Below are 21,795 nucleotides of genomic sequence, written 5' to 3' on the forward strand. Positions count from 1 at the left end.
CGCTCGATCGTGTTTTGTGATTGATTTGTGAAAGATTTATTTATTGTGTGGTTGTGTAAATACTAAAATAAACATTTAAGTATGTTTCCTTTTAATAAACCTACAAAAAAGTTTGAATTTATATTTCTAGTAGGAAGATTATTTACAATTTTGGGTGTGTAACTACAATGTCAGTGTACTATTGATTTGTTTTACTCTGCGATCGAAACATTAAAAACGCTCAACCCACAAGTAATACAGAAAGATTTTGATATAAAATAAATATATGCGATAATGTAACAAAAATGAAGACTAAAAGCTTTCTATTATTTTCGACGACAGTTTTTGCTGTTAGTATTTTCCTCATAATATTCCACTCTCAGCCGCCGCAGTCCTTCCAAACTATTGTTACACAAACGCATCAACATATCAAGGACTTTCAGGTAAATTTTATTATGTTTCGTTGTTATTAGAAGACATCATTAGTCAACTTTCCATAGTATATAATAGCTAACTATGTTTATAAAAAACAAAATAGTTTAAACAATTAATTAACTTAAAATAAAATACTGTGATATGCAAGGTGTTGCACCTAATATGACAATATAATACATGCAAAAATATTATAATATTCCCTGTTTTATCAATTTTGACAAAGACCATAATATGGTCAATAACAAATATGATCTGTGGTATATTTTTGTAGAATTTATAGTGTTCATACAATAATTGAAATTAAATCTAGGTGGCCCTGTCCGGTGAGCAGCAGCGGGAGGAGGAACCAGGTCCGGAGGCAGAGGCACGCTGGCTGGCGGCTGTAGGATTTTCGGGAGTGGAGGCCTGGCATAATACCACGGTACCTGTCATTGTGACAGTGGCAAGGGGGGACCAGCATGCTCGCGTCGTGGCCTTTGTCCGCGCCGCCGCCCACCTGCCGTATACTGTGCTTGTGTACAATATTGGCCTGAAGCCCTACTCCTTAGCTGTGGTTAGTACATTTTACAATTTATTTACTTTGATATTGTACGTAGGCATTTCTTGCGTTAAACAAGCCTGATTACAAAGATCTTTTTTAGGTAATGGCAGAATAAGCATGTAGGTGTCCAAGTGTTAAAGGACAATGTAGGCATGCATTGCTGAACAGAGTCCAAAAATTGAGACTGTCAAAGGTCTAGTATGTTATTAATCATTATGTGTACAAATCGGGTATTTACTTAAAAATTATATTTTGTGTACAGGTGTCCAACTACTGCAACTCGTCTAAGTGTGCGGTGATTGACTTTGATCTGAGCGTTTTCCCCTCGCACGTCAGTGATGAGAGCATCACTGCCTATCGCCCTCTTGTCATACAGGTAACAGATAAATAATATACATATAAAAAAATTATTTATATTGAACACACATAATAACATACAATAGTTCTAAAGCAAGTAATGTAATGTCTAATCCCATGCTAAGTTAAACTTGTGTTATGGCAACAATGGATGCGCACTAAACAATATTATTATTATCAAAACATCCAATCACAAAACCACATTTTGATCTTATTATTATGGCGTCGATGAACCTATAAAATACATAATGTGAGCAATATTAACAAAGTTGGCGCCCAACCAATCCACTATAGTTTGCGATTGAACGAGAACGCCTCAAAATATGTATTGAAAATATATCATACTGTGACCGCAACAACTGCAGAGATAGAGTTGAAGGCGCAATAATATTATGCGTATGCATGCATTTTAACGGGGCTGTGCGCTGTTAATAGCAATATTTAACAGGTGCCTGATTTTATGCTAATTTGGCGATAGTCCTGCAGTGTATTATGACTTATGAGTTGTAACTCATAATAATATTTACTTATTAATATGTAAGTTGTAACTTACATATTAATAAGTAAATAACACAACCTATTGTTATTCTAATGCGATTATATAATCGTAAATGAATGTAAAGATCCTACTTCAATAGTGCTATCTTTACTCTGTTTTTATTCATTTTAATCTAGATGTAAACAGCTCAGTATGAATGGCTACAATCATATTCATATTTATTAACCGCGCAATGAGGAGATTAAATGGCACTTTAATTTTTTATATTGTATTTATTGACCAAGAGCCTGTGACGGCCAGACCTTACTCAGTTTCGTAAAGCTGAAAGGCACTGGAAGACGAGATTCCTCCACTAACCGCGAATAATATAAGCTATGAATTTGAGCTCTTTCTGGAAGGTCACGTAGACCTTCAGAACTGGATGCCTCCTAAAGTAACCGCGACCGAAACTCCATAGTCGCTGGTCGTACTTACCTCTGTAAAGGCCACAATCAGGTAAACAGGTCTGGCCATCGCAGGCTCTTACTCTAATAGCTTCAATCAATGAGTTTCTAAAATACTAGAGTAGCAATGTCTTACAAAAGATTCTCATAAATGCGTAACCACTTTTTTGTTCAAAAGACAATGTCAAGTCATATATTCGTTATGTCATTATGTATGTGAGATATGCCTGCAGGCATCTTCGAAGTGGCAACGCGTTGCTACCGTAAACTTCCAATCTAGTTACGTTAGTAACATAGAATATCATTGGCTTCAATTTAAAAAGGGTATTGTCAAATGGTATAGTACAATTAATAATATAGTTTAAAACCGGATCTTGCGACACATACGACCTAAAGCAGCGGTACTCAACCTTTTTTTCCACACAGCTGCCACGTCATGTCATACGAACACGTTTCAATCGTGGTGTCGCGGGCCACATTCACAATCTTTTGATTGTGAATGTGGTATATTTGTAGGTAAATAACGACGAATAATAAAAACTAAGGAAACGTAACTCCCATACTATTACTACGTTTTAAATTTGGTTCCTTTCGAACTGTAATATTATTAGTATTGTAACGTCAGCCTGGTACCGCTCAAGGCCACCTAAATATTGCAAACGTATTGAAATGTGTACCTAAGGAACACATTTTTGACAAGCAGTACTATTGTAGAGCATGTTTTTTGACGGAGTTACTTTTCCTTAGTTTTTATTATTCGTAGGTAAAAAAATAACGTAGCTCAAAATTTGCAAATTATTATTGGTCAAAAACAAAGTAGTAGGTAACAAATTACAAATAAACTAAAAATTCTAGGCGACATCACTAAAAATATTTAATTGATTAACTTCGCGCGGGTAAGTGATAAAGTTCCGACTGGCCACATGCGGCTCGCGGGCCGTAGGTTGAATATAGCCGCCCTAAAGGTTAGCTTACTTGTTAAGGGTCTTTACTCTTGTAGGAGGAAAATCACAGCGTCAGTCTTAGGCTCAACTCACACCGGGGAAGCGTCGCGACGCGTCATGTTTTCGACTGCACTCATTACAGCATATTCTGCATCTTTATTGTTCTACTAGAATCTAGATGACGTTGCGCCAAAACTCGTTTATCGCGCGGGAACCGTATATTTTTCCAGGATAAAAAGTAGCCTATGTCCTTTCCCGGGACTCGATCTCCATGCCAAATTTCAGCAAAATCGGTTCAGTGGTTTGAGCGTGAAAAGGTAACAGACAGACAGACAGACAGACACACTTTAGCATTTATGTATAATATTAGTAAGTATGGATATTTTAAACTTTAAGTTCCTGCTAAGAAAATATACTAGCGTGTGTCGATGCGCCGACGCAAACGTTCTTTGACGTTTTAATATTTTCATAGCAGAAATTTGTACTTAAATTGTAGAAAAATAGAGATGAATATGGTTTGGCGAAAAACGTGACGCGTCTCGCGTCGCTTCGACTCTGCCCCAGTGTGTGTTGAGCATAACCTTGATCCTTAGAGTGTCAGGTTTTTTGTGGGTCATTGGATACATCAACTTATAATATAATTCTTACTTTGTATGCATTCTACCTCTATTAGTCTTTGTAGCGAATGTTCAATGTTCTTATGGGTTGATGGAATCGAGTCGGCCAAAGAAGTCCAAACGTTTTTCAGAACTGGTGGTGTCGTGGTACGGTCTAGCCGCTCCATTTGTGCCGAATAGCATTCAATGTCACAAGATCCGTTAGATCTAGACTCAAGAATCTAGATCTGTCGGTTTATGTGTGGGATGATTCATGATGTTAACAAGGACGGTGGGCGTAAGAAGACGCACGTCGTGCAATCACTAACCCTTTTAGGCTTTATGATCGTTATGTCAAAGACATAAGATTCATCCATACTAATAATATTATTATAAATGCGATAGCCTGTCTGTCTGCCTGTTATCTTTTCACGCCCAACAATTTTTTGCGGGCGCCATCTAGTACATTTTTTTTAACGGACTTTGGCCCACCAGTCACCACACATTCCCACCACTGGGCACTGTACCTCCTGTGGCTGTGTCGCCAGGATCGACAGCGGTGTCCAACCACGAAAACACTTTGATATCGTCATCTAGTAATATAAAATATTATATAAAAAACTAGATTGACGTGGGAGAGCCGTGCTTCGGCACGAATGGGCCGGCTCGATCGCAGAAATACCACGGGCTCACAGAATATCGGTGTGAAACAGCGCTTGCGCTGTGTTTCGCCGAGTGAGTGAGTTTACCGGAGGCCCAATCCCCTACCCTATTCCATTCCCTACCCTCCCCTACTACCCTATTCCCTTTTAAAAGGCCGGCAACGCACCTGCAGCTCTTCTAATGCTACGAGTGTCCATGGGCGACGGAAGTTGCTTTCCATCAGGTGACCCGTTTGCTCGTTTGCCCCCTTCATTAAAAAAAATGACGCCCGCATCTCCATACCCATCAAAATAGCTTTAGCTGTTTAGGCGTGAAGAGATAACAGACCGACAGACGGACACATTTTCGCATTTATAATAATTAGTATGGATTAACGAATTATAGTTGACTGTTACAATACAATTATGTGCCTAGCACTCGCGGCCTCCCTAGCTTAGTTCGTACTTAATAGGTATTCGAATTGTGCAATGAATAGACAGTTAACCGATTCAATGCGGCGCACATTTTTGAAGACTTTCAGTCGTGGCGGCATACAATTTTCCCGTGACACGTGAGCCGTGTCATACGCCATAGAAGTAGATGACACGGCTACCGTGTCATCCGCCACGTTCAAAAAGCTTTATGGTTTTTTTTGGTTTTTACGTTTGTATTAACTTGATTTATTTAGTTGAGCTAAAACTATTGTTGTTGACGGAAGGCTACGTTGTTTTGAGTTGATTTCGAGTAGTTTTACTAAGTGTAAACCTGAAAATGACAGGTAAGCGATTTTTTTATTCAGATGTTGCAAACCTTTTGTAGGTTTCAAAGTTAGAAAAATGAGTACCTACCTATATTAAATAGATCTGGGTTTCCAAAGTAAATAATACGTTCGTAGATAAATTTAAAGAAGTTCGTTGTTAAGTTTTTTTAACCGACTTCCAAAAAAGAGGAGGTGTGTTCAACGATTACTCCGCCGTTTGTGAACCGATTTTCAAAATTTTTCTTTTGTTGTATGGGGTATTTGTTCCGATTGATCCGGTTCCGAGTTGGTACCATGTTCACAAAAGTGGCGATCTGATGATGGGAACCATGAGGAATCCAGGGGACTTCTTGAAAATCAAATGGGAACATATGGTTATTTTGGTTTTATGGGATGTGTTTTGATCATATTATGCTACCAAAAAGTAAAATTTTGCACCATGGTATACCACGGTCCCGAAGGTGCTGAACAGAACTCCTGATTCCTTATAGACACGTGTTTGGGAGTTTCGCTGTTGTTTAAAATACCAAAATCATAAGCTACTATGCTGATTACATTAATCATCATCATCAACACTACACCATGCATCATCAAATTATGACCCTGTTATTAGTACTTTTCATAGTCTTATAGATCGAGACTGATGTTTCTGATCATTATTCTGTAGTTTGTCTAATGATTTAATATTATTTTGTTATTTTAAAGCATAATACTATTATTCGAATTTGATGTTATGGCTACCAAGGTGTGTTGGTGACAATTATGTTAATAAAAAACGCCAAAACTGTGAAGAAAACATTAAGAATAACTAAAAGGAGTAAAATTATTGTTTTTAAACAAAAAAATTAAAACCGACTTCCTAGGTAAAAACAATAGTAATTTTCTAAACTGAACTAAAAAGTATTAAACAATAATTCTTATTCTGTACTCAGTATTTCTGTTCTCAATCTGCATAATTTTGAAGTCAGTACCAGTCCTATAAGTTGCAGTTACATTATTCTGTCATAGACCTGGCGATTAGGTTAGCTGGCGGCTAGTTAGCCGGCGGGCGTCCGAATTTTTGTGATCAGAAATTTCGGATAATGTACGGTGGGCTAAAAAAGGAGACTGCACCTACTTTTTTCAGTTCACAGAATATTCAGAGAGGAAGCCTATAACCTTGTTTTACGTAGAAAATTTAGACGGTTTTGTTCGGAGTAGAACCTTCTAAAGTGTAATTTGAGGGAGATACAATCGCTTTTTAAATGACACGGCTCACGTGTCATACGCCACACGTTAAAAACCCATAAGACGCGGCTGCCGTATAATCCGCAATGAATGCACCTTTTAAAAAAGGTTGACGGCCCCTACTTTTTTTCAATTCACAGAATATTCAGAGGCGAAGCCTATAGGCTTGTTCTACGTGGAAAATTAAGATGATTTTGTTCAGAGTAGAACCTTCTAAAGTGTAATTTGAGGGAGATACAATCGTTTTTCAAACGACACGGCTCCCGTGTCATACGCCATACGTTAAAAACGCGTATGACACGGCTCCCGTGTCATCCGCACTGAATCGGTTAAATTAGTGTTGCTTGATAATGTCTTTGAGTCCCAGGAAACGTCCTGGGACTCAAAGACATTATCAAGCTTATCATTCATTATAAAGCTTTACATTCTTAAATCTTAAACCTCCTTCATTAACTTCATTAAACATATAGTTACTCACATAGAAAACTGCTTAAAAGTTAAAACCAAAGATCTTACTGTTTCATATGCCATTGCTTAAAACCCATCTTAGAACGTTGAAAACAAACAAAAACAGCGGTTCAGCATAGCTATTCTGAAATAGTCACAAGCGAAGTCGCCTGTGAATTCGCAGCGGAATTAGCGCTACATGAACAATCGGTATTCAGAAACAACGTGAAATCGACACTAGCGCCGCCCGGGCGGAAACGCAGGTGAAGTGAACTAGATAAAGTGAGAACTTGACAGTTGTTATGAGGATTTGGTATTCAGAAACAAATTCCGCCGCTATTTCAGCAGTCGCTTCGAATCCACTTACGAATTCATCTGTCAGATTTTAGGTTACTAAATTTCTAGTGAAATCTTGTATTGGTTGGTGTTTGTGTTTGGATTTTCATCGTTTTATAAACGTAAGTGACGACTTTTTAACTATTATTGATTATGTTATTCATTTTGCAAACTTATAGCTTCATAAACTACTAAAATAACTTGACAAAACTTTTGTTTTTATCAAAATTTTGTTTGTATTTTTATCCAACAATTTACACTTAAGTTTATTATCTTTTCGTTAATAGTAAAATTTAAAATAATTACTATTTACAATAAAATAACTATGTGCCGAAATAACTATGTGCCGAATTACAAAGCCTGAAACTACTTAATACCTATTTTTTCAGATGTCACGCTCCTTTCTTCTTCTGTATTTATTAAGGGAAGCCAATGATTTGGATTTATTTGCATCTCGACGCCAAGCTCGGCGTGTCAGAAATCTGCCCCTGCTGAATAGAGGAGATGACTATGTGCGCCAATACCGCCTTAGCGAGGACATGATAGAGGAGTTGCAGGAAGAATTATCTAATCTCGTCAGTACTAGGACTAGAGGAAGTTTGAGCATTAGGTTAAAAGTAAGTATTTAATGATAAGACATCCAACTTACTAATTTATTGTAGGTGCATAATAAATAGGTAGTTACTTTCTTACTTGTCTAACTCATTATAGTTTAAACTTGTAAATAACATATAATATAGATTTCCTACTAATTTCACCTTTATACATACCTAGGTGATAACTGCCTATATTATATACCTGCAGCTGCCTACACATAACATAATAACATTACACCTTCTTTTCAGTTACTGTGCACTCTTGCTTTCTTAGCCACTGGGAGCTACCAAAGGATTATAGGAAGGAATATAGGTACCTTTATGTCCCAACCATCAATATCAAGATCTATTGATGAGATAGTAAGATTGCTAAGTCAGCCGAGTATAGTACGGAAGTATATACGCTTTCCCCAAAATTCAGCTGAAAGGACAAGACTCAAAGAAAAGTAAGTCTTCAGGTATAAGATACCTACTTTAATTAAGTAATTCTACATAAAGCAAATACTTTAGCAACAAATTATGGTATCTAGACACACACAACAGTTTGTTCACCAAGTTCTTAAATAAATCTCGCTAAAATCTTTTTTCTCTTACAGGTTTTATGAAAAGTTTGGCATACCAGGTGTCATAGGTTGTATCGATGGGACATTTGTTGCAATAATAAGACCGCGACAAAATGAGGATAGGTTTTACTGCCGTAAAGGCTTTCATGCAAGAAATGTTTTATTGGTAAGTTCTGCTTATGAATTTCATTAAAGTAAGTATCCTACCAATTACCTACTTACTTAATGTTTTCAGTTTTTGTGTATTTCAGATCACAGATGCGGATTTAAATATATTGCATGTGGATTCTTCGTTTGGTGGAGCTTCACACGATAGCCACATATTTAATAACTCGCCAATAAAATCTCACCTCGAGCAACTAATAAATTCTGGAGAGACTGCATACTTACTAGGTACTAGTACTAGAACCACTAGTTTCTTAACCTCCAAAACTTTCTTAATCAACTTTCTTAATTGAGTATCATTATAGTACCCAGTACTCAGTGCCTTCTAGTTTCATAGAAGTTATTTGTTTTAGGTGATTCAGGTTATCTTCAACGGCCCTATTTAATGATCCCGATAGCCAATGCAGAAGACAACAGTCCCGAAGAGCACTACAACAAATTGCATGCAACAGCTCGAAACAGTGTCGAACGTGCTATTGGTGTTCTGAAAGGTCGTTTCAGATGTCTTCTTGCACATAGGGTCTTACATTACGCTCCTGATGTGGCTGGGAGAATTATTACAGCATGTTGTGTTTTGCACAACATGTGTAATAGAGCTGGTATGCCTGCACCAGTTCTCAGTGTAGAAGAGGCCAGAAGGGAGATTTCAATGCAAGAAAGGGAACAGGTGGCAGATTCCCTTCTTCAAGACCTAAACATGGGTAGGGCAGCACGTAATGACTTAGTCAATGTTTTATGGCGAGGGCGGAGATAGTTTATTTTGTAGGTGCGAAAGGTTTAAAAATATAAAAATAACTCCTTTAAAATATGTATTTATTTAAATTAAGCTAAGTATTTTTTTAAGTTAAATAGCTATACTTGATAGTGATATTTTTACAATATACATTTTTAATTCTAAATTAAACAGTAAATAATTATTAATTTTTAAGTATCTATGTGTTAACATAACAGTCTTCTAATTTTAGTCTTGTACTAACATTATAGAAACTTAACTAATTAAAACAATAATATTATACAATAAGTACACAAATATATTTTTTTTGTGCCTGTAACCTAATGACTATTATCCTATTCTTTGAATTTACACATTACTATGACTATGAGTTATGACTTACCTATTATAATCTACCTACTTAAAGTAACTAAGTGTTGGTTCTATTTATGGCATCTGCCAAAGAACTCATGCCCGCGCCTAATTTCCCAACAGCATCGATTATATCGCGTTGGTACTCCATAAAATGTTCCATGACGGAAACTAATTTTTCTTCCAAATTGACGCGTCGAGTTTCCAACTCGAGGAACTTATGAGTGACACCAACGAGTTGCGTCCTCCTTTGTGCCGGAGGTGAGGACGGCAACACTCTATTTTGCACGAGTCTTCTTCGGCATCGAGGGCGTCTAGGGGCTGGAAACATTTTAAATTGTGTTAAGTAGCTGGTACTTACTAAATACTACCCTTTCGACACATGTGACCAAAAACGCAAAATACCAATAGGGAAATACCTACTTTTTATTTTTTAATTTTCTATTCGTTTATGACCAACCGTGAAATACAAAAAACGCAAAAGGGCAAAACCATTTTTTTGGATCTTGAAATGCATTGCAATCAAGTTGGCAAAACCTTTTTTATCATAATTAATAAGCTGGCACAAAGCAATAAAAAACTTTCCTAAAGTATGAACCTTATGTCTCAGGTAGTTAAATTAATGAGCGCCGATCCGACCAAACAAATCTTGTTTAGTTGGGTTGCCTCTGAGTCAAGTGGGTGCTGATAAAAAACTATACTCACTTGATGTAACAGATGGCGGTTGACGACTTCGACGTAATGGAATGCGTTCTGACACATTTACTTGCACACTATCAGCATTCTCCTGAAAGAAAAAAAAAAGAGATTGAATCACTTTTGATGGTTTTTAAATATTTTATATAAAAACACAGGGTAAATTACAAGGTTAACTGAAACATAATAACTTACAGTATTATAGGCTACTGGTACAGTTTCTGGAGACATTTCTTGATTTTGCAACGTAATGTTTTCATTCTCCAATTCATGATCCATCTAAAAATAAAATATGAGTTCAGTAGATTCTGATTTACTTTTCATTTATTTATTATATTTTTTCATTTAGCCAACAACTTTATTTTTCATTTCTTAAGAAAGGTAGATAGGCATAGGTATACTTAGTTTGTACTTACAATAGCGTTCAAATTATTTCTCTCAGCATTGTCTATTACTATTTCATTAGGTGTATAATCCTGCAATTAAAATAACACTTTCTAATTGATTGTAAAGAAAAGGCGACTGTTGAAATAAGCTCTGCATGTCGGATATAACTTTGATTTAATAGAGTATCTATTTTAAAAAAAAAAAAAACACTGTTTAATTTGGCAGAAAAATGAAATAGGTACTTATACCTAAGAATAGCCTACTCTGGAATTGTAGAGGTTTGATAATTGATAAACATATTTAAAAAAAAGCAAATTTCTTACCATTGGTTGTTCTAAAAGAACGCCGGATGTCCCAGGTATTGGCTCTTCGTAGAGCCCTCTTGCCAAAATAGATGGACTTTCACTTTCTTGATTTTCTGATTGCTGGAATTAAAAATAACAACAATAAATACTGCAAGTCGCACTCAGAGTAGATACTTTAATGATTCAATCTTATCATTGCTTACAAAAGGTTCTATTCTTAAATGTGTATCACCAACTGCAAAACCTTCACCACCCATCAATGTCAAAATCCTTTCCTCGACTTCGGTCAATTCGGGGACTTCAACATTTCCACCACCAGTTTGACGTCTAGCTCGAGCTCGAGCAGCAGCCTTTTTTTTTATGAAACTTTTTTTGTCATTCCAGTACTGAAAATAATAATTAGCAATTTTTAACGAAGTTTTAGCTATATACCTTAGGCAGTAATTCGAGTTACAAAGATTAGGTATTATTCCAAGCCCCGCTTATATTCATATTGTTAGTCTCAGGTAGCAATAATAAAATACAACTTACTTTTATCCATTTTTTGTCATTTTTAATGCACCCCCCCATACTATTTAAAGTAGTGGCCAATCTAGACCACTCTTTATGAGCTAATTGCTTGGCTCCCAGTGATTTTGAAAACCCTTTCGCTAAACTAGGTTTTCTCTCCAGAAACTGTACTAAAGCTTCCAACTGCGCAGGAGAGGGATGGGAAGTCCGTACTCTAAATGTTTAGAAAGCTTGGTTTAAGTAAATAATAATATGCTTTAGTTAAATATATTATGTGTAAGTAAGTAAATATTAGTTATCACTTACCTTTCCATTACTATTGTGGTGATTTATTTTAGGTACGAAGTTTGCTAACGATTATTTAATAAAATAGAGCTGAGAAAACACCGTGAACACGACACAACCACTTGAAAACACGAAGCTTTTGAAAATAAAACTTTCAAATTTCAAGAGCGCTTGCCGCTTGATAATGTTTACTAACTAATGTTTTTTTTTTCTGACACGTAACAGCAATGGTTGGCAACGTTTAATACTCGTTTGAGTTAATAAAATCTTAGCTAAATTATATTTAAGAATAGAAATCAATGTTCAAATGGAATATACGGCATTGCTTTGGCATATATTCATTATTTTTAAGTAGTTATAATACCAAAATATGCTTTGAAAATAAATATTTTACTATCGATATGAAGATATTCCGCACTAGCACCATAGACAAAACTCACTCAAGTTTCCAATTGTCACTTCACTTCGCCTGGCCTTGAAGTTTTCGGATTCGTATTTCAGAATACCAAACAAACTTCAGGTGAGATGAGAAGTGAAGCGAGAGTGAAATTCGAAGTGACATTCGAACGGAATTTTTTGGGTTTCAGAATAGCACTGCAGGTATCCTTGGCTCAGTTGTGAAATGTTGTGACTTGTGGAACTTCGCGTGATATTGATTCGCTGTTGAGCTGTGACTGTTTTTTTTTTAATTTGACGACATATAGAGGTCTACCAGAATCTGATGGCAAAAAATGGAAAAAAGAAATTGACGCTACCAATACTGCCTACTGGGGAAATTGGAGCAAAACGTTTGATACTTTTTTTTCCTTATGATTCTGTATGCAAATAAAAAAAAATCTCCCATCCATGAGATTCTGGTAGACCTATAATACCTCCCGAACTGAGTCAGGCTTGTTGCAAGGCAGCTAAAGCTCAGGGCTTGAGCTGTGACTGTTGACATTACAGGCTATTCACGTCAAGACGACAGACTAGGGACATGACTTATGAGTTATGCGTGAAAATTCCTATAATGCAAAAGTCGAGTAAGCTAATTACATAAACCTTTCCAAAAATGTTGTAGCCCTCAAGGACCAAATTTTAAAAGGTCTAACGGCTGCATTAAGAGACTTACTTAACTTAAATTCATTATTATTTAGTACCATACATTTTCTATCATTTTTTTCATTAAGTATGTAATTCAAAGATAAGTTATCGTCAAAAATCTCTGAGTGTGACAAGATCCTCATAATATCTTGAACGTCCATACAAACTGATAAGTTCACCTAACGTACTACACGCCGTAGATAATAATTACCTGTCGATATCAGCAGCCCGATGTATCTACTGATAACACCGTAATCTGTAATTATTACAGAACTCGACCTAGTGTTGCTGTATGTATATGTATGTCCATAAATAAACCGAGTGGGTAAACGAGCAAGAATTGCTGACTTTTGTCATGGATGTATTAAAAAAAAGTTTTTTCTACCTGCAGGGCGATTAAGGATGGCGATTTGGCGCCCCTAGAGGGTGGCGCCCGTGTGCATTGCACTCATTGGACAATGGACATATGGTAATTGGTAGCGGGGGCCCTGTCTACCTGTCAACTGATTGACTAGCCTTATTCACAATTAATAAAATTGAGTTCCAAAATTTCACCCGAACATACATACTTACACACATACAGAGCAAGTTAAATAAAAGCTTTTAAAAACAGTAACTCGCGTAAATCGTTAATTTTCTGGCGATAAAAAGTCTTCCATGACCTTTCCCGTGGTCTACTGACTACTCTGTATAATTATTGTATATGCCAAATTTAACAAAATCCACCCAGTAGCTTCAATGCCAATTCGATGCAAACAAACTTTTCCTCTTTATTATTAATTAGAATATATAGAAATAGAATAATATAAGTACTAATAATAAAGAGGAAAAGTTTATAGATGATAAGGTTGCTTTTGCGAACATCACTGGGTTTCGGCTTTAGTAAGCTGTATTTTTACCCGACTGCCAGGAGGGTTAGGTTAGGTTAGGTTAGGTTAGGTTAGTTAGTTCATAATATCTTGAACGTCCATACAAACTGATAAGTTCACCTAACGTACTACACGCCGTAGATAATAATTACCTGTCGATATCAGCAGCCCGATGTATCTACTGATAACACCGTAATCTGTAATTATTACAGAACTCGACCTAGTGTTGCTGTATGTATATGTATGTCCATAAATAAACCGAGTGGGTAAACGAGCAAGAATTGCTGACTTTTGTCATGGATGTATTAAAAAAAAGTTTTTTCTACCTGCAGGGCGATTAAGGATGGCGATTTGGCGCCCCTAGAGGGTGGCGCCCGTGTGCATTGCACTCATTGGACAATGGACATATGGTAATTGGTAGCGGGGGCCCTGTCTACCTGTCAACTGATTGACTAGCCTTATTCACAATTAATAAAATTGAGTTCCAAAATTTCACCCGAACATACATACTTACACACATACAGAGCAAGTTAAATAAAAGCTTTTAAAAACAGTAACTCGCGTAAATCGTTAATTTTCTGGCGATAAAAAGTCTTCCATGACCTTTCCCGTGGTCTACTGACTACTCTGTATAATTATTGTATATGCCAAATTTAACAAAATCCACCCAGTAGCTTCAATGCCAATTCGATGCAAACAAACTTTTCCTCTTTATTATTAATTAGAATATATAGAAATAGAATAATATAAGTACTAATAATAAAGAGGAAAAGTTTATAGATGATAAGGTTGCTTTTGCGAACATCACTGGGTTTCGGCTTTAGTAAGCTGTATTTTTACCCGACTGCCAGGAGGGTTATGTGTATTGGCGCGTATCTTGTATGTTTGTAATATTCTTTATTACCTTGTATCTCCAGAACCGCTAAACGGATTTTCACAATTGAGGTATCGTTAGATTTGTCTTAATGACCCAAGTGTTCTTAGATAGGTGACATTTAAAAAAAAACAAAATGGCAGATGTTTGACGCCATATTGTGAGGTAAAAAAAATAAAAATTCTACCAAGCATATCGAGTGGGGTATCAAAATAAAGGATTTTAAACACTGATTCTAAATATGTATATAACTTGCAGTTTTAATATTAAATGGAACGATAAATCTACACTAATATTATAAAGTGGAAAGATTTGATTTTTTGTTTGTTTGGCTCCGAAACTACTGGACCGATTTGAAAAATTCTTGTACCATTGGAATTCTACATTATTTTTGCTGAACAAAGGCTGAATTTTATTTTCGAAAAAAATAGGGTTCCATAAGATATTTGGGTTCTTCGGACGCAAGGTGTAAAAAATCAACCAGAAAAGTTACCTACTTATTTTACGTACGCTGCCTAAACTATAAAAGATAGAACCATAAAATGTTCTAAGTATTTGTAGAACTTATAAATATCTACAAAAAAGTCCGCGACACACTATACGTATCTATGTCGAGTGAGGCACAATAACCATTTTTTTATTTAAAAATCTTGAATTTTTTTGGACTACATTTAAACGCGTTTATTTTACTCATTTTTTTAATTCTTACCAAAATAAATTATTCCATCATTAAGTACAGTTTATGTAGATAATATTTGGTCTTTGAATGAATAAACTGCATTTTATAATCCACTTTCTTCTTCTTCATTTTTCTATGTAATCTTCTATTTATCCTGGCATAAAACTCGTAAGCAAGAGTAGTATCAATTAAAACATGGATTCGATGCCTCCGGCAGAATTAGGTCTTGTTTCGTTCTTTTTAGTTAACATTTTTTTGCAGTCGGGTTTTTTGATTTTTAATTATATGTAAATATGTTTCAAATTGAAACTTTCATTCCAGCTCTAAAGGGCCCCGCACATTAACAGTTCGCCGGCAGGCCCGGCCGTCGGTCTTAATCGGAAAAGACCACAGACTCACAGTTCCCCGGACGATTTTATAGATTTTATATCGACGGTCAATGACTGTCAGGCAGCCTGCCGACCAGAGCCTACAGGCGGACTGTTAATGTGTGGGACCCTTAAGTTTCTATATTTAAAATCCATTTCATTACATTCCTGCATAGTAGTGAGTGGTGTTGACCTAGGGCCAGAACGCCGGTAATGCTGGCACCCCCCACTGTATATTTTGTGCTTTAAAAATGGAATTAAATACATGTAACATTTTATATTTTTGTAGTATTTGTTCCGTCTTCTTTCCATTTTTGGTGTAGGTACGATCAGTGAACAGTGAACTCATAGCAAACAGTTTTTGGTAGTAAGGAGCGTCGGAAATGATTCATCAAAGAGCGAGGTGAAGTTCTGGCCCAGTTATCTATATAACTTTATGTACGAGGTTTAAATCGGTCGATGATCGCATTTCGAGCGATTTCGTCGATAAGGTACAGGCGCGACGTTGAGTGACAAATATTGATTTCAGATTACAATATTTCTATCTTTGGAATGCGACAATGATAGAATCATAATAATTATGATTCTATCATTGTCGCATTCCAAAGATCAGTATCAAATAGTGCTTACTAAAGCACTAACAATTATTGTTAGTGCTTTAGTAAGCACTATTTGATACAGATTTTTACGGAAAATATATAAGAAAAATTACGTAAGTCCTGCTCAGAGGAGGATTAGGTTAGGGTATTTTTTTTTCACGCGCTTGCCGCGCTCACTCACCTCAACCCCTGAATCCCGATACTTGAGACTCTTGAGAGCCCGCGTTAGGCGCAGGAAACGGCATATTTTACGTCAAAGGCATAAGCATCTACTCTCCTTCATCACGATTTCGACGTAATTGCGTACTTGTTTCAGTTATAAACCTGAGCTTGTATCATTATTTGTACTATGTAGGCCACCTATTTTGACCTGACACTAAAAAAGTCATAAAAGTAATTAGTGGAGGCCATCAAATGTAATAGAGCAAAGTTCGTGACACTAAATGAACTATATAGGTCTGGTAATGTAGCGCGCTCGTAAATAATACGGCGCGTCTGGCGCGGGCGGCGCGGCACAGTTCTCAGCGCCGACCTTTCGCCCCGGCGTCGCATCTGCCGACCTACAGGCACACATTCTGTGGGAAAACCTTGCCAATACATATTTATAAGACTGTAGCGGTACCCACTATAAGCCTGTACAATCCTGCATCGCGGCAAGATATTATATTACACAACATCTGAAATGATGGGCCGAAGCCTGACCGAGCATGCTATCCCCGTGGGTCGGAAAATATTCCTTTTCGGCCGCCAGTCGCCACAAACATCGCTATGAGACCATTTAGCTTTTCAAGATAAACAGTAGCTCATCTTGGCGGGGGCACTCCTGTGCCCCCAGATGCATATGGCAGTCTATGGACGAAGCCTGCGTTCCCAAAGCAAATTTTATCTAGGTGTCTGGTGTATGACTAACGTTTTGTTTGCTCATTTAATTTCGGAAGTCCCACTTGTACTTCATAATATTTTAAATTTAGTTTGTTATTATTTTTAGCAATATTCCGCGAAAACAACTTCCACCTTTAAGTAAATGAGTGAGTGTACGCATAGGCATGCGTACAGCACCTCCCTCCTCTCGTATGCGTACACTCACTCATTTACTTAAAGGTGGAAGTTGTTTTCGCGGAATATTGCTAAAAATAATAACAAACTAAATTTTATCTATGGATTTCCGCAAAGTAACGCCTGATTCCATTAACTACTTCATAATATTTGCAATAAAATTTGGTGACATAAACGTTATAAATATTTTAACTCGTGTACTTAGATAAAATTATGTAACATCATGTTTGGAATAATTGATAACCAGCTATGTTTAGCACCGTTTATCTCGTAGCCTTTATTGTTCATTAAACAAGGACACGAGTATCCGATCATAGATTATTATTATAAAAGGATGTATGAGGTGTAACGTAGGACGTGTGTTTTGCAGCACGCGCTGAGCCGGGTGGGCGGCGTGGTGTACAGCGAGGCGGGGTGGCGGTGGACGGGCACGGGCGCGGGGCTGGCGCGGGCGTGGTCGGGGGCGGGGCCGCTCGGCGTGCGCGCCTGGCCGCGCCGCGCCGCCGTCACGTCGCTGACGCACCCGCGCATGTTCCGCCACCTGCACGCCACGCTCGAGGACTTCCTGTTCGTGCAGCAGCTCGACGCCGAGCGCCTGCTGCTACGCGCGCGCCCCGCCACCGTCGACGTCATGCGCGCCTGGGTCCGGTGCGCGCTCGCGCTCGACTGCATCATGCCCATCGGTATGTATAACGTGTCCGTAGTATAAGCGTTCGCATTCGATTTAGAAATCATAAGTTATAGACAGAGTATTAATTTTTTATGTGGCGGGACCTACTTTAATATTATTTTGCGGCTTCTCCCAGGTGCGCAGTCCGGTGGGTGCAAGTTCGACAAGAAGCCGCAGTACCGGTACTCGGGGTGCCACGGGCAGGACGCGTCGGCGCTGAGCATCATCCTGGGGCTGCGATCGGGGTTCGAGGAGGGCGCATACACGGTGCGGGGCGCGCCGCCGTGGCGCCGCGTGGCGGACGGGGCCGCGCGCGCGCTGCTGGCCGGCCTCGAGCGCAACACCACCACGCCGCACGCGCCCGACGCCCGCACCGACCCCGACCCGCTCTGAGCGCACCGCTCCCCTCGCCTCTACCCTCTCCCCCGCCAGCCCCCTGATCCGCTATATTCTAAAGGTCTCATAATTTTGTAAGTCTCTTTACGGCTATATTTTGTGAAGCGTTGTATCTTTTCAAACGTTGTCTACTGTCTTTACACGATATCTTCGGTTGTTCGCTTGCGAGCGACGTCTCCCCGAGCTCCCGGCTTCCCCAGTGCCCAGTGCCCCGGCGGCGGCGCGCGCCCTGTACATATAGCGTAGCCGGCGCGCGCCGCCCGCCGGCCCGCTTTAGTTAGTTCGTATTTATTTATTTGTACGATATTTTTGTATCAGTATAATGACTGTGAGTCGTTGTCGGCTGTGTTATACGCATAATATGAGCAGTAGTTAATTATCGTCCCTCGTGATGTGACCGAGAGTGACGTTTCCGTAGGTTTGTATGTAAATTTTCGTTTCGTTGGCGTAGAACGTTATTTTGTGTGTCGGACACGTTTGTATATACCGGGCGACTCGCGAGACAGACGCTGCCCGCGGCCGGTCGCGGAGGGCGACGCGTGCTTACTCTGAACCAAATATTATTTAGGAACATTTTTGCACAAATTTCTAGGTAAAGTTAGGCGTAGGAGTTAAGATCGAATTCGAATTTTTAATACTATAAATTACTTCATATTGTATACTCGCAAATTCGGGCATAATATTATTTAGAAATTATTTTACATTGTGTAGCGTAATTTTCCCACGATTATTTTAAAAGCATAGCTATAGTGGTGTATTAAAATATTAGTTTCGGTTCTTATTTATTCGTGACGGTGTTCGTCGTAACGTCGCAGTAACGAGACGACTTAGCGTAATGAATGATCTCACAATAATTATTAGCTCTAACTTAGATGTAACGATCAAAAGATTTTATTTTAATTGTCTACTTAGCTGAACAAATCAATTTCGCCGACTGAAAAATACGTAATATTTCTGTTACATTATTCTGTAATAACATAATTTTTGACATTCAATTGCAGACATATGAATAATACATATTGTCTTCTAATGCGTTGATCGCGTTTGTTATTACTGATCACTGATTAAGTTTTGTCCAAAATAAACATGACTGTGTACCATCGAAGAAATTGATTTATAGGTTGCTTGCGAACCTACGGCATTTGGTCGAGCTATGTCTAATCAATGTTAGTCGTAGTCGGCTGAGTTTGACATAACCCAACCCAACTCTTCCTTGTGATCAGCAATTTTATCTAGCAAACATAATTTTGGCAATATGTTGTAATTTAAATTAATAATAGAATATAAGGTGATTGCATAATGTATGAACAACGTTTGGTTGTACAGTTTTTTGTAATCTTTTGCTACGAAAAATATTATTTTAGCCTAGAGTTTAAACACGATCGATTGTTACGGCAGCAGTATTGTATATTATTATTTATTATGTCGATCGTGTGATGGATTCCTTAAAACATTAATATTGGGAACTTTTCCGAGCACATTTTGTAATATGAGCTCCTACACGATGCAAATGTTCGTGCAATAATTTTGGGTATTAAAATGTATAATATAAAATATTTTACTCGTTACAGTCACTAAGATTTGTCAAAAGATAAACAAATATTTGAATAGCGAGTCATTAACAGAAAAGATCCTTATCTCTGTTTGCCATATTGGAAAAGTAGGTAATATGACAGACAAAGATCGGGACCTTGAATAAACGCGGAAATATATATTTATCAGTAGGAGGGTAAAATTCTTGTACTGTATTGACAAGTTTTTTTTAATGGTGCAATTTACTTGCACGTGTAGGAGCACCTTAAAAGTATTTCTACACAATATGTAATTATTTTATTTTTTAATTAAGCTTGACTGCGTCCAGCATTAAACGGCTACATTTAGAGACATTTAATGTTTACTTAATGTTAATTTAATGAAAACTTACAGAAAATGTATGGAGATTATGTAAAAAATAACATTAAATTAAATGTCATTGTTAAATGTCTCAAAATACGGCTGTTAGTTACTTAATCCCACGTCCCTTGTGATAACTTGTATAATGTTTTCGTAAATTATTATATTAATAATTATAATTTATATACTCGATAGTATAGTCATTTTGTAATTTGCGAAGAGCGATTTGCCGATTCCATGAATTCTTATTCATAGCTATGTCACTTACCATAGATAATAAATGATAATATAAACATTGATTAAATTGCAATAACCTACTTTTATGATAATAATAATGTTATGTATGAAACCGGTTACTAAAATAATGTTTACTAAATTATACAATTATTGTTGTGGCCTTATACTAGCAACACCAATTACGTGAATATAAAAATAATAATTATACTTAAGGCATAATATTCATTTTATAAAGTAAATATAATTATGAAAACAAGTTCTAAACCTTTCGTCCTTATTAAAAGCAAACTTAAATTAATTTCGTGTAATTGTTATGTCTTTTTTGTATACTTACACTTACCATGTATTTATGTTTATGTTATGAGCCTAAGCAATACTCAATTGCTTGTTATGGAAATAACTTGTTTTGTACTCTGCACATACATTCAAATATTTTGATCAAATTGTCTAGATTCTAGAATGTTCAGACAAAAATAACACGTAGTAGATAGCTTAAACCATAATAAAATTTCGTGTTTTATTAATTTTGAAGTTAGATCCAAGATATTTGAATGTGTGTAGCAGATATAATGTTCTGTATTGACGGAACGACCATTAGAGAAGACTTTTCGATGTAATACCATACAAACATAGGCGTCTTCCATCTATATAGACGTATGTACGTTTTTAGAGTGTGGTGAACGACCATTTGATTGAATGGATGTACCGTCAATGCACACCCAGGCTGATTTTAGCCACACGCTGACCGTCTGCGCCGACACCGAAATGTATATATCAGCGCAGACCGCTACGCGTTCAAAAACGCTTTCTAGAATATATATCTCGGGCCAATAGCGGCGACGGTGCGCGTGCGGGCGTTAGAATCAGCCTAAGTGGTTGTTCAGACACAGCGGGAACCGCGCGTTTCCCGTGTACAAACCGAGCGGTTAAGTGTGAACGTTGTAATACAACGCCTTTGCAAGTTGCGAGCGGTAACGCACGGTCCAAACAGCGCGGTTTCCGCTGTGTCTGAACAAGCACTAAGACAATATTATGTTGAAAATAAGAAACCTTTCTACCAATATACATGTACTTTTGCTAGTTCGTTTGGCAAATCGCTCCAGGCGCGTTGACACGGGACAGTCAGCACAATAAACGTACAATTTACGAGTAGTCGTCAGTATTAGTTAGGGGTTTTGTAAAGAAACGCTTCAACTGCGCATATCTAAACATCAAGTGAGTCATAATTTATTAAATAAATTTAGATTCAGACCCTGTTTTATTGATATGCCCTA

At 37.4% G+C, this 21,795-nt stretch overlaps 3 protein-coding genes across 4 annotated transcripts in view; 2 read left to right on the forward strand and 1 right to left on the reverse strand.

Annotated features, from left to right (window-relative positions):
* On the forward strand, window positions 1-19,479 carry LOC121731461. Its single transcript, XM_042120875.1, has 5 exons — window positions 1-422; window positions 725-967; window positions 1,218-1,331; window positions 17,696-18,008; window positions 18,132-19,479. Exons 1-5 carry the CDS (start codon window positions 285-287, stop codon window positions 18,386-18,388), a joined length of 1,065 nt encoding a protein of 354 aa, XP_041976809.1. The 5' UTR covers window positions 1-284; the 3' UTR covers window positions 18,389-19,479.
* On the forward strand, window positions 6,988-9,371 carry LOC121731460 (putative nuclease HARBI1). Its single transcript, XM_042120874.1, has 6 exons — window positions 6,988-7,328; window positions 7,596-7,823; window positions 8,052-8,248; window positions 8,399-8,531; window positions 8,617-8,758; window positions 8,884-9,371. Exons 2-6 carry the CDS (start codon window positions 7,596-7,598, stop codon window positions 9,282-9,284), a joined length of 1,101 nt encoding a protein of 366 aa, XP_041976808.1. The 5' UTR covers window positions 6,988-7,328; the 3' UTR covers window positions 9,285-9,371.
* Window positions 9,618-21,795, reverse strand: part of LOC121731462 — a 15,725-nt gene continuing 3,547 nt past the window's right edge. Inside the window, exons 2-9 of one of the 2 annotated variants that reach the window (XM_042120876.1) lie at window positions 11,819-12,391; window positions 11,534-11,726; window positions 11,206-11,388; window positions 11,021-11,122; window positions 10,727-10,786; window positions 10,506-10,589; window positions 10,320-10,401; window positions 9,618-9,935 (exon numbers count right to left, since the gene is read on the reverse strand). In XM_042120876.1, coding sequence (XP_041976810.1) covers window positions 9,673-9,935; window positions 10,320-10,401; window positions 10,506-10,589; window positions 10,727-10,786; window positions 11,021-11,122; window positions 11,206-11,388; window positions 11,534-11,726; window positions 11,819-11,826 — 975 coding nt within the window. In that variant the 5' untranslated portion in view covers window positions 11,827-12,391 and the 3' untranslated portion in view covers window positions 9,618-9,672. The remainder of the gene's footprint in view (window positions 9,936-10,319; window positions 10,402-10,505; window positions 10,590-10,726; window positions 10,787-11,020; window positions 11,123-11,205; window positions 11,389-11,533; window positions 11,727-11,818; window positions 12,392-21,795) is intronic. The other variant, XM_042120877.1, reaches the window with a different exon arrangement.

Source organism: Aricia agestis, chromosome 11 (genome assembly GCF_905147365.1).
Source record: "Aricia agestis chromosome 11, ilAriAges1.1, whole genome shotgun sequence".
In the NCBI taxonomy this organism is placed as follows: domain Eukaryota; kingdom Metazoa; phylum Arthropoda; class Insecta; order Lepidoptera; family Lycaenidae; genus Aricia; species Aricia agestis.

Bases quoted from the DNA above. Each gene is read 5' to 3' on its own strand.
- LOC121731460 (XM_042120874.1), top strand. From the start codon at position 7,596: ATGTCACGCTCCTTTCTTCTTCTGTATTTATTAAGGGAAGCCAATGAT. The intron at 7,824-8,051 runs GTAAGTATTTAA...CCTTCTTTTCAG, and splicing joins GTTTGAGCATTAGGTTAAAA to TTACTGTGCACTCTTGCTTT. The intron at 8,249-8,398 runs GTAAGTCTTCAG...TTTCTCTTACAG, and splicing joins AGGACAAGACTCAAAGAAAA to GTTTTATGAAAAGTTTGGCA.
- LOC121731461 (XM_042120875.1), top strand. From the start codon at position 285: ATGAAGACTAAAAGCTTTCTATTATTTTCGACGACAGTTTTTGCTGTT. The intron at 968-1,217 runs GTTAGTACATTT...TTTTGTGTACAG, and splicing joins AGCCCTACTCCTTAGCTGTG to GTGTCCAACTACTGCAACTC. The intron at 18,009-18,131 runs GTATGTATAACG...GGCTTCTCCCAG, and splicing joins CGACTGCATCATGCCCATCG to GTGCGCAGTCCGGTGGGTGC.